The 16,328-nt window shown below is 41.2% G+C and overlaps 1 protein-coding gene across 7 annotated transcripts in view; it reads right to left on the bottom strand.

Annotated features, from left to right (window-relative positions):
• Positions 1–16,328, bottom strand: part of hivep1 (HIVEP zinc finger 1) — an 86,002-nt gene that overhangs the window by 17,687 nt on the left and 51,987 nt on the right. For 4 of the 7 annotated variants that reach the window (XM_021560097.2, XM_021560095.2, XM_021560096.2 and 1 more), the window contains one exon: positions 9,475–9,531. The exons of the other annotated variants lie outside the window; for them this stretch is intronic. In XM_021560097.2, the coding sequence (XP_021415772.2) occupies positions 9,475–9,531 (57 nt within the window). The remainder of the gene's footprint in view (positions 1–9,474; positions 9,532–16,328) is intronic. 7 annotated transcript variants of the gene reach the window in all.

Below are 16,328 nucleotides of genomic sequence, written 5' to 3'. Positions count from 1 at the left end.
AGCCTTACAGTGAGAGTTATTTGTACATACGGTACCAGAATTCTATGCTGCTGTTCTAGAATTTGATTGTTGCATTTTGCCACTATTCTCTGCACCCCTCATTGCATCAAGATCACATTTTCTGCTTCATATTAGGCTTTATAAAACTATTTTTAACCACTCAATCTCTTATCCTTTCTGCTTATAGCAGTAGCAGCAAATATCTATAGTAATGTTTATAATTAAATAATTATTATGATCTATATTAAATTAATATATGAAAGAGGCTGTGGTATTAGCCTGTCTGAGGGTCTGCGCATGTGAGATGGTGTAACGATGTGCACTGAGGGTCGGGAAGCAAGTTCAGGGAGTGAGTGTTATAAATAAATGCAACATAATGCAAAACCAGAAACACGAACAACGCACAGACATAAAACTGAAACAGAAACAATGACGAATGGGGAAGGAACCAAAGGGAGTGACATATATAGGAAAGGTAATCAGGGAAGTGGAGTCCAAGTAAGTCTGATGACGTGCAGGTGTGCGTAACGATAGTGACAGGTGTGCACCATAACGAGCAGCCTGGTGAGCTAGAGGCCAGAGAGGGCAAACACGTGACAGGCGGGAAACTTGAGGTGTTAAATCCGGTGTGTTTGATACAATAGTGTTGAAAAAACCAAAGATAGCGGGGGTATGAGCATATATGACATATGCAGGCCATGGCTAAGGGAAATGCTGGCATCATAAATACTTTTTTGTTCATTTAAAAAAATGTATTTAATTCATTCTACCCAGGAAAAACTAGGCTACAGCGGTTCCTACATTTGATCATCCTGTCAACGTATTATCACCACTGGGCATTTAGCCTAAAGACGCTTGCCCAGTCGCCAAACGATGAAGATATTTTGCGTCATCAAATGCAGTAAGTATTACGGCTTGGATAAGTTTTAGCCTGGTCAGAACGGAGGAGAGTGAGAACAGGGTCATGTAATCAACAAAGTGAGGTAGTTTGCTCACACACACTTTTTCAGTTCTGCCAACAAATGTTCTATGGGATTGAGGTCAGGGCTTTGTGATGGCCACTCCAATACCTTGACTTTGTTGGCCGTAAGCCATTTTGCCACAACTTGGAAGAATGCTTGGGGTCAATGTCCATTTGGAGGACCCATTTGTGACCAAGCTTTAACTTCCTGACTGATGTCTTGAGATGTTGCTTCAATATATCCACGTAATTTTCCATCCTCACGATGCCATCTATTTTGTGAAGTGCACCAGTCCCTCCTGTATCAAGCACCCTCACAACATGATGCTGCCTCCCCCAAGCTTCACGGTTGGGATGGTGTTCTTTGGCTTGCAAGCCTCCCCCTTTGTCCTCCAAACATAACAATGGTCATTCTGGCCAAACAGTTATATTTTTGTTTCATCAGACCAGAGGACATTTCTCCAAAAGTACAATCTTTCTTCCAATGTGCCGTTGCAAACCATAGTCTCTCTTTTTTTACGGCGGTTTTGGAGCAGTGGTTTCTTCCTTGCTGAGAGGCCTTTCAGGTTATGTCGATATAGGACTCGTTTTACTATGGATATAAATACTTTTTGTACCAGTTTCCTCTAGCATCTTTACAAGGTCCTTTGCTGTTGTTCTGGGATTGATTTGCACTTTTCGCACCAAAGTATGTTCATCTCTAGGAGACAGAACACGTTTCCTTCCTGAGCGGTATGACGGATGTGTGGTCCCATGGTGTTTATACTTGCGTGCTATTGTTTGTACAGATGAACGTGGTACCTTCAAGTGTTTGGAAATTGCTCCCAAGGATGAACCAGATTTGTGGGGGTCTACCATTTATTTTCTGAGGTCTTATCTGATTTCTTTTGATTTTCCCATGATGTCAATCAAAGAGGCACTGAGTTTGAAGGTAGGCCTTGAAATACATCCACAGGTACACCTCCAATTGACTCAAATTATGTCAATTAGCCTATCAGAAGCCATGACTTAATTGTCTGGAATTTTCCAAGCTGTATAACGAACGGCACAGTCAACTTAATGTATGTAAACTTCTGACCCACTGGAATTGTGATACAGTGAATTATAAATCTGTCTGTAAACAATTGTTAGAAAATGTATTGTGTCCTGCACAAAGTAGATGTCCTAACCGACTTGCCAAAACTATAGTTTGTTAACAAGAAATTTGTGGAGTGGTTGAAAAACAAGTTTTAATGACTCCAACCTAAGTGTATGTAAACATCTAACTTCAACTGTATTTGCAATGGTACGCTGCAGGGACCCCTCAACAATGATCACAAATATGTGATCATACGCATCAAAAGGGTAAAGAGTGTGGTTTTAGTGACCCATTACATAAGGTTAGCTGTACCCTGTGTGCATCCCAAATTGCACCCTATTTCCTATATATTATGTTACTTTTGACCAGGGCCTATAGGCCTGTCATGATTTCCTGGCATTTACATTTTTCCCCTCCCATTACCCATAAAATTATGTCAGGATTCCTATTTGTCCCTGACATGGATAGATATTAGTCCTTCAGAAAGTATTCCACATTTGGCTGTGTTTCTGCCTGAATTCAAAATTGATTAAATATATTTTCTTCTCACCCATCTACACACAACACCCCAGAAGGAAAAGTGAGAAAAAAAATATTCAGAAATGTATTGAAAATGAAATACAGAAATATCTGATTTAAATAAGTTTTCACACCCCTGAGTCAATACTTTGTATCATCACCTTTGGCAGCGATTACAGCAGTGAGTCATTCTGGGTATGTTTCTAAGACCTTTCCACACCTGGATTGAGCAACATTTGCCCATTATTCTTTTCAAAATTCTTCAAGCTCTGCCAAATTGGTTGTTGATCATTGCAATTTTCAGGTCTTGCAATAGATTTTCAAGTACATTTAAGTCAGAACTGTAACTCGGCTACTCAGGAACATTCACTGTGTTCTTGGTAAGCAACTCCAGTGTAGATTTGGCCTTGTGTTTTAGGTTATTGTCCTGCTGAAAGGTGGATACTTCACCCAGTGTCGGATGGAAAGTAGACCGAACAAGGTTTTCCTCTAGGATTTTGCCTAACTCCATTCCATTTATTTTTTTATCCTGAAAACCTCCCCATTCCTTAATGATAAAAGCATACCCATAACATGATACAGCCACCAGCCACTATGCTTGAAACTATGGGGAGTGGTACTCAGTAATGTGCTGTATTGAATTTGACCCAAACATAACACTGTACTCGGGACAAAAAGTTAATTGCTTTGCCAATTGTTTTGCAGTACTACTTTAGTGCCTTGTTGCAAACAGGATGCATGTTTTGGAAAATGTTTATTATATACAGGCTTCCTTCTTTTCACTCTGTCAATTAGGTTAGTATTGTGGAATAATTAAAATATTGATCCATCCTCAGTTGTCTCCTATCATAGCCATTAAACACTTAAGGTCACCATTGGCCTCATGGTAAAATCCGTGAGTGGTTTCCTTCCTCTCCGGCAACTAAGTTCGGAAGGACACCTGTATCTCTGTAGTGACTGGGTGTATTGATACACCATCCAAAGTGTAATTAATAACTTCACAATGCTAACTTCACTGGGCTCTTGAGTGGTGCAGCGGTCTAAGACACTGCATCTCAGTGCAAGACACATCACTATAGTACCTGGTTCGTATCCAGGCTGTATCACATCCGGCCGTGATTGGGAGTCCCATAGGGCGGCGCACAATTGGCCCAGCGTCGTCCGGGTTTGGCCGGAGTAGGCCGTCATTGTAATTAAGAATTTGTTCTTAACTGACTTGCCTAGTTAAAAAAAGGTAAAATAAAAAGTCAAATCTGTCCTTCTGCCCCTGAGCAAGGTAGTTAACTCACTGTTCCCCAGGCGCCGAAGCCGTGAATGTCGATTAAGGCAGCCCTCCCGCACCCTTCTGATTCAGAGCGTTGGGTTAAATGCGGAAGACACATTTCAGTTGAATGCATTCAGTTGTACAACTGACTAGGTATCCCCATTTTCCTTTCTAGATCCTCCTTTCCTATGTGCCCTTCTTTGCGAGGCATTGGAAAATCTCCCTGGTCGTGATTAAATCTGTGTTAAATCTGCTCGACTGAGGGACCTTACCGATAATTGTATGTGTGGGGTACAGAGATGACGTAGTCATTCAAAAATCATGTTAAACACTATTTTTGCACACAGTCCATGCAACTTATTATGTGACTTGTTATGCAAATGTTTACTCCTGAATTTATTTAGCCTTGCCATAACAAAAGACATTTCAGCGTTTCATTTTTATTACGTTGTAAACATTGAGAAAAAAACGTTCTACTTTGACATTGTGGGGTATTGTGTGTAGGACAGTGACACAAAATCTCAAGGTAATACATGCTAAATGCAGGCTGTAACACAACATGTGGAATAAGTCAAGGGGTGTGAATACTTTCTAAAAAAGACACTAAGTTATGCTTGGTGGTCTTATAAATTAATAGGTATAAATCAATTATTTGCACTTGCAATGAAATGCAGTTTTTCACCAGCCATGTTTTATCTATCTTAGATTACTATTCTGGATTACATAGTACATTGCAGGGAATGGCCATGAGTTAGAACGCAAGGGAGAAAAATGACTGAAAGACAAGGAAAATGAGAAGCCATTGAAATGGTGTCCTAGTAGCACCTATTGATAGTGCCTTTCCATGGGGATTAACCTGTGATTTACAGGCCTGGTGACATCACCGATGGTGTATTTGGAGAGGGGATTTAGACGATCAATACATTGTTAGTTCCGAATCCTCTCGCTTCAACACATAACCCTGCCCAACCTCATTCAAAAGGAGACTGAGGCTGTGTCTCAAAGGGAACCCTATTCCCTATTTAGCGCACTACTTTTGGGCCCTGGTTGAAAGTACTGCACTATAAAGGGAAAAGGGTGCCATTTAGGATGGATACTATGTAGGGCCTGCTCAGAGAGCAGGGGGGGATCTAATGGGATAGAGGAAATACCGGAACCTTCCTGATGTAGTAATCTCTTTGGCATACTAACACTAATCTTCCTAGCTAAGGAACATGGCCTTAACAGCGTTCAAGGCATGAGTAAATATTTATATCTAGGTCCCAAATAGTACCCTATTCTCTATATCAGTGGTTCCCAACCTAATTAATCTGCCATTCCGATTAATCGGACGACCTCTAGTATAGAGACAAAGTAGAGTCACAATTCAACGGCTCAGACACAAGAGGTATGTGGTCTACAGTCAATCACGGATTACAAAAAGAAAACCAGCCGCGTCGCGGACCAGGATGTCTTGCTCCCAGACAGACTAAACTAAACTTCTTTGCTCACTTTGAGGACAATACAGTGCCAATGACACGGCCCGTTACCAAAACCTGTGGACTCTCCTTCACTGCAGCCGACGTGAGTAAAACATTTAAACGTGTTAACACTTGCAGGGCTGCAGGCCCAGAAGGCATCCCCAGCCGCGTCCTCAGAGCATGCGCAGACCAGCTGGCTGGTGTGTTTACGGACATATTCAATCAAACCTTATCCCAGTCTGCTGTTACCACATGCTTCAAGAGGGCCCCTATTGTTCCCGTTCCCAAGAAAGCTAAGGTAACTGAGCTAAATGACTACCGCCTCGTAGCACTCACTTCTGTCATCATGAAGTGCTTTGAGAGACTAGTCAAGGACCATATCACCTCCACCCTACCTGACACCCTAGACCCACTCCAATTTGCTTACCGCCCCAAAAGGTCCACAGACGACGCAACCACACTGCACACTGCCCTAACCCATCTGGACAAGATGAATACCTATGTGAGAATGCTGACTACAGCTCAGAATTTAACACCATAGTACCCTCCAAACTCATCATCAAGCTCGAGACCCTGGGTCTCGACCCCGCCTTGTGCAACTGGGTACTGGACTTCCTGACGGACCGCCCCCAGGTGGTGAGGGTAGGTAACAACATCTCCACCCCGCTGATCCTCAACACTGGGGCCCCACAAGGGTGTGTTCTGAGCCCTCTCCTGTACTCCCTGTTCATCCACGACTGAATGGCCATGCACGCCTCCAACTCAATCATCAAGTTTGCGGACGACACTACAGTGGTAGGCTTGATTACCAACAACGAAAAGACGGCCTACAGGGAGGAGGTGAGGGCCCTTGGAGTGTGGTGTCAGGAAAATAACCTCACACTCAACGTCAACAAAACAAAGGAGATGATCGTGGACTTCAGGAAACAGCAGAGGGAGCACCCCACTATCCACATCGAGGGGACAGTAGTGGAGAGGGAGTAAGTTTTAAATTCCTCAGTGTACACATGACGGACAAACTGAATTGGTCCACCCACACAGACAGCGTGGTGAAGGCACAGCAGCGCCTCTTCAACCTCAGGAGGCTGAAGAAAAAAAGCACTTACAAACTTTTACAGATGCACAATCGAGAGCATCCTGTCGGGCTGTATCACTGCATTGTACGGCAACTGCTCCGCCCACAACAGTAAGGCTCTCCAGAGGGTAGTGAGGTCTGCACAACGCATCACCGGGGGCAAACTACCTGCCCTCCAGGACACCTACACCACCCGATGTCACAGGAAGGCCATAAAGATCATCAAGGATAACAACCACCCGAGCCACTGCCTGTTCACCCTGCTATCATCCAGAAGGCTAGGTCAGTACAGGTGCATCAAAGCAGGGACCGAGAGACTGAAAAACAGCTTCTATCTCAAGGCCATCGGACTGTTAAACAGCCACCACTAACATTGAGTATCTGCTGCCAACATACTGACTCAACTCCAGCCACTTTAATAATGGAAAAATGTATGTACAAATGTATATCACTATCCACTTTAAACAATGGCACTTATGTTTACATACCCTACATTACTCATCTCATATGTATATACTGTACTCTGTACCATCTACTGCATCTTGCCTATGCCGTTCTGTACCATCACTCATTCATATATTTTTATGTACATATTCTTCATCCCTTTATACACACAAGTGTAAGGTAGTTGTTGCGGAATTGTTAGGTTAGATTTCTCATTGGTTATTACTGCATTGTTGGAACTAGAAGCACAAGCATTTCGCTACACTCGCATTAACATCTGCTAACCATGTGTATGTGACAAACATTTATTTGAACCAACCATAGACATGCAGTGCATTCGGAAAGTATTCAGACCCCTTAACTTTTTCCACATTTTGTTACATTACGTTCTAAAATAGATTAAATAGTTTATTTTCCTCAAATCTACACACCCTATGACATGGCAAAAACAGGTATAGACATTTTGGAAAAATGTATTAAAACTAAACTTAAATATTACACAAGTATTCAGACCCTTTAGTGAGTACTTTGTTGAAGCACCTTTGGCAGCGATTACACTCGAGTCTTCTTGGGTATGACACTACAAGCTTTGCACAGCTGTATTTGCGAAGTTTCTCCCATTCTTCTCTGCAGATCCTCTCAAGCATTATCGGGTTGGATGGGCAGCGTTGCTGCACAGCTATTTTTCCGGTCTCTCCAGAGATGTTTGATCGGGTTCAAGTCTGGGCTCTGGCTAGGCCACTCAACGACATTTAGAGACTTGCCCCGAAGACACTCCTGCATTTCCTGGCTGTGAGTTTAGGGTTGTTGTCTTGTTGGAAGGTGAACCTTTGCCACAGCGTGAGGTTCTCAGTACTCTGGAGCAGGTTTTCATCAAGGACCTCTCTTTACTTTGTTCCGTTCATCTTTCCCTCGACCCTGACTAGTCTCCCAGTCCCTGCCACTGAAAAACATTGCCACAGCACGATGCGGCCACCATGCTTCACTGTAGGGATGGTGCCAGGTTTCCTCCAGATGTGACGTTTGACATTCAGGCCAAAGAGTTCAACCTTGGTTTCTTCAGACCAGAGAATCTTGTTTCTAATGGTCTGAGAGTCTTTTAGGTGCCAAGCGGGCTGTCATGTGCCTTTTACTGAGGAGTGGCTTCCGTCTGGCCTGATTGGTGGAGTGCTGCAGAGATGGTTGTCCTTATGGAAGGTTTTACAATTTTCAAAGAGGAACTCTGGAGCTCTGTCAGAGTGACCATCGGGTTCTTGGTCACCTCCCTGACCAAGGCCCTTCTCCTCCGATTGCACAGTTTGGCCAGCGGCCAGTTGTAGGAAGCATCTTGGTGGCTCCAAACTTCTTCCATTTAAGGTGGAGTGATGGAGGCCACTGTGTTCTTGGGACCTTCAATCCCCACATCTGTGCTGACACAATCCTGTCTCGGAGCTCTACGGACAATTCTTTTGACCTCATGGCTTGGTTTTGGTTCTGAAATGCACTGTCAACTGTGGGACCTTATATAGACAGGTGTGTGTGCCTTTCCAAATCATGTCCAATAATTAAAATTTACCACAGGTGGACTCCAAGTTGCAGAAACATCTCAAGGATGATCAATGGAAACAGGAAGCACCTGAGCTCAATTTCAAGTCTCATAGCAAAGGGTCTGAATGCTTATGTAAATAAGGTATTTCTGTTTATTCGTCAGACATTTCTAAAAAACCTGGTTTTGCTTTGTTGTTATGGGGTATTGTGTGTAGCTTGGGGGGGACAATTTCATCCATTTTAGAATAAGGCTGTAACGTAACAAAATGTGAAAGTCAAGGGGTCTGAATACTTTCTGAATGCACTGAGCTGGAATGTCAAGCTAACTGAAGCTGGTTAGCTTTAGAAAACACTGAGTAGATCTAGCTTGCGTCGTAGGATACCCCTCTGTACAGCTGTTTTTTTTTTTTTACAGTTAGCATAACCCCTTTCAAAAAGAAAGCCTTCGCCGTATTCCACCTTGTGAGCTTCTGTGATTGACCAATTAAAATGTTCCTTGCATGTATCGTACAAAAAACAAGAACATTTTGAGTTGACTGACTTTAGGGTACATTGAATGATGTGCTGTTTACATCAGTATTATCATAGGGTTGACACAGGCTACCTCAAGTTATCATTAACATCAGAGGACAAAATGTATTGTGTAGCAACCAGGCAAAGCTTTTTCAATACACTGACTGTCAGAAATTGCATCCTATTCCCTATGTGGTGCAATACATTTGACCAGGGCCAATAGGGTTCTAGTCAAAAGTAGTGTACTACATAGAGAATAGGGTGCCATTTCTGAAGCAACCAATGACTGCCTGAGGAAACGCAGACGGAAAATATGCAGGCAGTTTTTCCTGCGTTAAAAATGTAATCTCCATAATGTAATGACTGAACTCCACTGACACAGCGCACAAAGGACCAATACTTTTTCCTATGATGAGCTCAAAAAGACACTCCCAACATTTGCCACAGAACACCAGCAGTTGCAGCAGTACGTAAAATGGCACAGTATGTTCTTTACAAATCACTGCGTTACTGTAAGTATGGACAGGAAAATAAATTCCCCTCACAGCATACACTTAGTTAACTAGCATATGTTGAAAGTGAAAGCATTCCATTAATTCCCTTTGATTGTTGCTCATCGATTAGAAATTATACCTTTCTGTGCGCCGGCTTTGGTATCTTTCAGTTCATTCTGTGCTTCTTCGATTTTATCTGCAACACAAGAAAGGAAGGATACCTGTTGGTTTTCAGCACAGAGAAACAAACCAGAAGTAAGAGGCTGATTATTATCCACACTATAGGCAATGTAGAAAATAACTAATGATCCTGGGGATGCTTCCTACACTGGTGTTGTGATATGGAGAGGTTTTTTATTATAATAAGAACCAGACCTTCTTAGGGGAGGGAGAAAACAAGAATACTACAAAATCCATCATTATGTGAACAGCTCTTAGGGCTAGTACACACATAGGTCATGTCCCAAATGGCACCCTTTTCCAAATTAGTGCACTATAGGGAACAAGGTATGAATTGGGACACAATGTTAAGAGCTCTTAAAATACCTCAATTCCACAGCATATGCATGATACATGTTAGCGGAAAATGAGCTAAACAAATGAACGCAGAGTGATAATGTAATTCTAATTACCTTTAAGAAACTGAAGGGATTCCATGAGGATCAATGTATGGATAAGATCAAGCACAACCGAGGCGACACCACAACACAACTCACATGGCTGTGTATTATTTCCATCTCGATTAGACCTTTTTATAGTGTGTCTTTGTCCCAAATGTATTCACACCCTTGACCTTTTCCGCATTTTGTTTATTTAAAATTGATTAAATTGACTGGCCTACACACAATGCTTCATAATGACAAAGCCGAATTATGTTTATCAAAAAGTGTACAAATTTATAAAAAATGAAAATCTAAAATATCTTGAGTCAATAAATATTCAACCCCTAATGTATGCAAGCCTAAAGTTCAGGAGTAAACGTTTGCATAACAAGTCACAAGTTGCATGGACCCACTGTGTGCAATAATAGCGTTTAACATGATTTCTGAATGACTACCTCATATCTGTACCCCACACATACAATTATCTGTAAGGTCCTTCAGTCAAGCAGTGAATTTCAAACACAGATTTAACAAGAAAGACCAGGGAGATTTTCAAATGCCTCGCAAAGAAGGGCACTTATTGGTAGATGGGTGGGAAAAAAAGCAGACAAATAATATCCCTTTGAGCATGGTTAAGTTATTCATTACACTTTGGATGGTGTATCAATTCAACCAGTCACTAGAAAGATACAGGCGTCCTTCCTAACTCAGTTTCCGGAGAGGAAGGAAACCGCTCAGGGATTCCACCATGACGCCAATCCTAGAGGAAAACGTGGTTCAGTTTGCTTTCCACCAGACACTGGTAGATTAATTCACCTTTCAGCAGGACTATTACCTAAAACGCAAGGCCACATCTACACTGGAGTTGCTTACACAAAAAGACTGACAGCTGTAATCGCTGCCAAAGGTGTTTCTCACATGTATTGACTCAGGGGTGTGAATACTTATGTAAATTATATATTTCTGTATTTCATTGTCAATACATTTTCAAAAATAAACAAAAACATGCATGTTTTCACTTTGTCATTATCTGGTATTGAGTGTAGATGGGTGATAACAAAAACATATTTAACCCATTTTGAATTCAGGCTGTAACACAACATGTGGAATAAGGGGTATGAATACTTTCTGAAGTGTCATGCCCTGACCATAGAGCTTTTTATTCTCTGTTGGTTAGGTCGGGGTGTGACTAGGGTGGGTCATCTAGGTAATTATATTTCTATGTTGGCCTGGTATGGTTCCCAATCAGAGGCAGCTGTTTATCGTTGTCTCTGATAGGGGAAATGGCTGCCTAAATATGATCCCCATTATGCTTTGTGGGATCTTGACTACGTATAGTTGCCTGTGAACACGATTGTTGCTTCACGTTTCATTTTGCGATTTATTGTTTTCTTTGAGTTTCACTTCCTAATAAAGAGAATGGAACCATACCACGCTGCATCTTTGTCCACTCATTATAACGATTGTGACACGGTGCCATTTGGTTGCTAAATTCTTAATTGCTAAATTGTAATTATTTCGCTACTATGGCCTATTTATTGCCTTACCTCCCTAATCTTACTACATTTGCACACACTGTATATATACTTTTCTATTGTGTTATGTGTAACTCTGTTGTTTGTGTCGCACTGCTTTGCTCCATCTTGGCCGGGTCGCAGTTGTAAATGAGAACTTGTTCTCAACTGGCCTCCCTGGTTAAATAAAGGGGAAATATATATATATTTTTATTAGTAGCCTACCAAACTTACTAACTGCCTGGTACTCAGCACTCTATTGTCCCTCTAATCACTGTCTCCACTAAAAATAGGAGAATCAGCTTTCTATAGGCTAGGCCTACGACTGTATATTTATTTCTCAACTTTCCTAACATTAAACACCGTGCTTATATTTACAACAGGAGTATAGCCTATCTGGCTGGCATGAAAATAAACAACGGGGAAAAGCGCCCCCCATTCGCTATTTAAGTGCATAGATTACATGTTTTTCTTCCTGCTGCCCCTGTTTCAATACAGGTGTGTGATAATAGTCCATTCTAAATCAAAACAAATTTCACACAGTATTTATTATATGTAAAGACAAGATTAAATCAAGAATAGTCTGTTGGGTGATATTAGCCTTTACTTGTGAATTATATATTATCACTCGTGTATGATGCCAAGCATAAACTTTTTCAAATCTTAGTTGCACACCTCATGTAGCCTAGCCCATAGGCCTATATGTTTTAATAAGGTTTGTATCACAACTAAAGTGGCCAAATAACTTCTTAAAATGAAGCACAATAATCTGATTTACAAGGGGTGTAGAGCCTAACTGGCAAAAAAAAAAGCAGTGCGTGAGTTTCAAGTTTAGGGAAGATAATTTTCCCCATAAAAATGCACCTTATTAACAAAAGCATTACATGCACCTTTATAACAAAAGCATTACATACACAATTGCACTTTTGATAATGGTGTTTCCGCTAATGAAACATTCACGCTTATATGAGCATTGCTGTGCTTATAATGTGAAGAAATAAACTATTAGACTATCAACATTTTAAGCTAAACATTCTGGTCTGTTGCGTCAGCCACAGTGGGTAAAGTGTTTTTAAATTATACTGGTTGTATTAATTTGGAAACGATCGCATCCCACAACTGTCCCAGACCACGTTAGGAAAATGTATTTCTCGCACAGAATAGGTCGACTTTGTACAATGGGGGATATTAGATTGACATAGGCTAGTGCTTTTGCTGTTCGTTAGACCTACTCATCTTGTTGGCTGACGAAAAGTAAATGTAGTTCTTACAATATCTTCAATATGCACCTCGGAATTGAATTAGGACGCGAGCAGTTGCGTCCCGGATGTGTCTGTCTTCACTTGTAGCCTGTAAAAGGCATGGATTTTTTAGGATGCATTACGGCCACACGAAGGGGATGCTGCAGGGAAATTGGAAGCATTATCAAGTTCTGGTCAAATTGAAGTCTGCGCAAAAAAACAAAGCAGAGCTCAAGCCTTTCAAGCGACTTTTTTCAAATCATCATTAGTCACATCATGCAGCCTTACAAAACATATAGCCCAACGATTGTAGAACGAAAGTTACATTAATAACTCTAAATTAAGCATATAGGAATAACTATTTATTTGTTAACCGCACAACACAGAAGAGCCGCATGTGCTCACTCCCTCAAATCGTTTGGAGAAAATATCCTTTCTATTTTATACAGCTTTGTTCATTTGTATTCTTCCTCCTATAAAATAATGCCACGGAATTCTAAGAAAATCTGGTCTGCTAAATGAACTAGTGTAGCCCACAGCCATTTGAAATAGACTAATGGATTTATTGTGAAGGTATAGGACATATTACATGGATTTATTAGACTTTTGAAAATGTAGACGTTCCAAAGGTCTGCATCAGTGGCTTGTAGGCTGTGTGTGGTAGCCAGGAGATTATGTGTTTGTTAATTAACTGTCAATTACCGTGAGACCAACAGTCATTTGCTTGACAATCATCGTCTGATGAAATTGTGACACCCCCACCACCACCACCACCCCTAGCAATCGTAAACAGCCACAGTTCAGTTTGTGCACGTGTGTATTTACTTATTTGGGAGCATGTTGTGGCGTGTGTGTGTATGAATGAGTGTGTGAACTGAGATAGCCCTCTGACAGGGGACACAGACTGATAGCATGTTCTTGGCACTGAGGCCTGGTTGGTATGCCTCCCGTGACAGAATCAGTAACCACAGAGTAACAGAGTCCCTCCGACACACACACACTTCCCTCAGCTTCAGTTCATAGAACCACATTGCCTACCAGGCATTCACTATAACTATCCCCACAAAGCTCCCTAAAGCATACCACAAATTATATTATTGCAAACTAATTTAAAATAATAATAAATACTCATTTTCATTGGTCAGGGGATTTGAGGGTAGACTTTTACTATTATGCTTTATTGTTTGTACATGTATTGCGTTAGACCACACTGGCAATCTAATCTTCACTGATTACTACTACAACAGAACAATCTGAGGGGTAATATGGGGTATGAGACCAGGGACAGCATTCACCATAGATCAGAATACACACACCAAATGATTGATGACACACCTATTAAGTATAAGCCACTCTGCCCAGTACTGAGTGCACACCACCTCTGAACTGTGGTGAACAACACCGCCTCTGAACCTTAGTGAACAACACAGCCTCTGAACCTTAGTGAACAACACAGTTACAGTATGAAGCAGTGAAGGAGGGAGAAAGGGAGGCACTGGCTGCATACCAAATCACACCCTATTTCCTTTATAGTGCACTACTTTTGAACAAGGCCCATGACCAGGGTCCAAATGTCAGGGACCCCAAAAGTAGTGCACTATAAAGGAAATAGGGTGTGATTTGGGATGAAGATAACACACTTAATCAGAATGCTAGGAGTTATTAAGACCGTGGGGAATGATTAGTGTTGTTCCTATTCCCCTCATTAAGATTCCTAGCTACTGTTATTACTGTGTGTTATTCCAGTACCCCTGTTATTAAAGGCAAGCTTTCAGAAGAGCCTTTTATGATGTGATGTTTGACATGGTTGGGATGACAGCCAGACAGCTACGTGTTTCACGAGAGGGAGAAAATGGAGAGATGTTAATCACGCAATTTTTAATCAAATATAACGTAAAAATAAACACTGCATTTATGTTGCCGGTGACGATGAACAGAGCACAATCATCTAAAACGGGTTGTATCCCAAATGGCACCCTATTCCCTATATAGTGCACTGCTTTTGAACAGAGCCCTCTAAAACTAGTGCACTATATAGGGAATAGAGTGCCATTTGGGAAACATCCCTGACTGGAATTTAAACGGAGGGAGGGTCAACATTTGTTTTAGGGTATTGAACTCATGAAGCTATGTTATGGTTGCCAGTGACTGGACTGCTGTCGAGTGCAGGCTTAAGGAAAACAGAAAAATCTGAAGTTCATAAGATGCTTTCATACAAGAAAGCAGAGACTATAAATCAGTTCAATGCAGCTGTTTTCCATTTGACACAAGGCACTGCACCGGCCTAGGCAGAGTCTGTAGTAGTACAAGTAGGTTATCCCACCCTTTGGTTACACTTTCATAGATGAATTCCTTGATTTTAATTAGTTAATTATTACAATTTAGACAGCTGCTTTCACCATGTATTCAAGCAGCAAAACTGGAACATAACACCCAGTGTAATATGTCATGGTTGTGATAAATTCAGAATTGATTCCCATTCAACTCATGAGTTGAAATTCAAATTGAATTGTCCACACCCCACAGGATGTAGAATTAGAATTTCAGTTTGAGTGACAGAAAATAGCATTTCATTCAGTGCAATTCAAATAAATTCCACTCTGTCATAGAACATGAATGTTTCATTGAATCTGCCAGGTCAGATACAGTAACTTTTATCTGGAAACAATGTTCATATACTCTTAACCTTAGTGCTAGAATAGCCAATTATGTTTCCACCAACCATTTCATTTGTTTGTTATTTTTTAAAGCTTTATGCTCAACTTGAGGGTTCAACTAATGCATTCAGGGATTATTTTCCCCATATTGAACAACATTTTTGTGATTTTGTTTTCCTTGATCATTCATTTTAAGAGTTGGTCCTGACAATTGCATGTATATAACGACATGTTTTATGTACACTCAATGACCAGTTTATTAGGTACACCCATCTAGTACAGGGTCAGACCCCCTTTGCCTCCAGAACAGCCTAAATTCTTTGGGGGGTGGCAGGTAGCCTAGTGGTTAGAGCATTGGGCCAGTAACCAAAAGGTTGCCAGATCAAATCCCAGAGCTGACAAGGTAAAAATCTGTCATTCTGCCCCCGAACAAGGCAGGTAACCCACTGTTCCTAGGCTGTCATTGTGAATAATAATTTGTTCTTAAAACCTGTTTGGGGAAGGGGGTATTGTCACCTCCGGATGAGAAGTGTGCCCAAAGTAAACTGCCTGTTACTCAGGCCCAGAAAAAACACTAACGTTTCCAAAACTGTTAAAATAATGTCTGAGTATTACAGAATTGATATGGCAGGCTAAAACCTGAGGAAAATCCATCCAGGAAGTGCTATTATTTTTAAATGGGTGTTTTTCCATTGAAAGCCTATCCACTATATAAAGGACCCCGGTTGCATTCCCTATGGCTTCCACTAGCTGTGAACAGTCTTTAGAGATTGTTTCATGCTTTTATTCTGAAAAATGAGGGAGAATGACCACTTTCAAAGAGTGGACAGTGGAAAGTCCCAGAGCTGTTTGGTGCGCGCAACAACCTTTCGTTTTTCTTTTATATTGATGACGCTATTGTCCGGTTGAAATATTATTGATTATTTAGACAAAAAACAACCCGAGGATTGATAATAAACATCGTTTAACATGTTTATAC

The sequence above is a fragment of the Oncorhynchus mykiss genome, chromosome 32 (genome assembly GCF_013265735.2).
Source record: "Oncorhynchus mykiss isolate Arlee chromosome 32, USDA_OmykA_1.1, whole genome shotgun sequence".
Classification (NCBI taxonomy): Eukaryota; Metazoa; Chordata; class Actinopteri; order Salmoniformes; family Salmonidae; genus Oncorhynchus; species Oncorhynchus mykiss.
The sequence above is the reverse complement of the archived record's forward strand: the minus strand, read 5'-3'. Positions and strand labels throughout refer to the sequence as shown.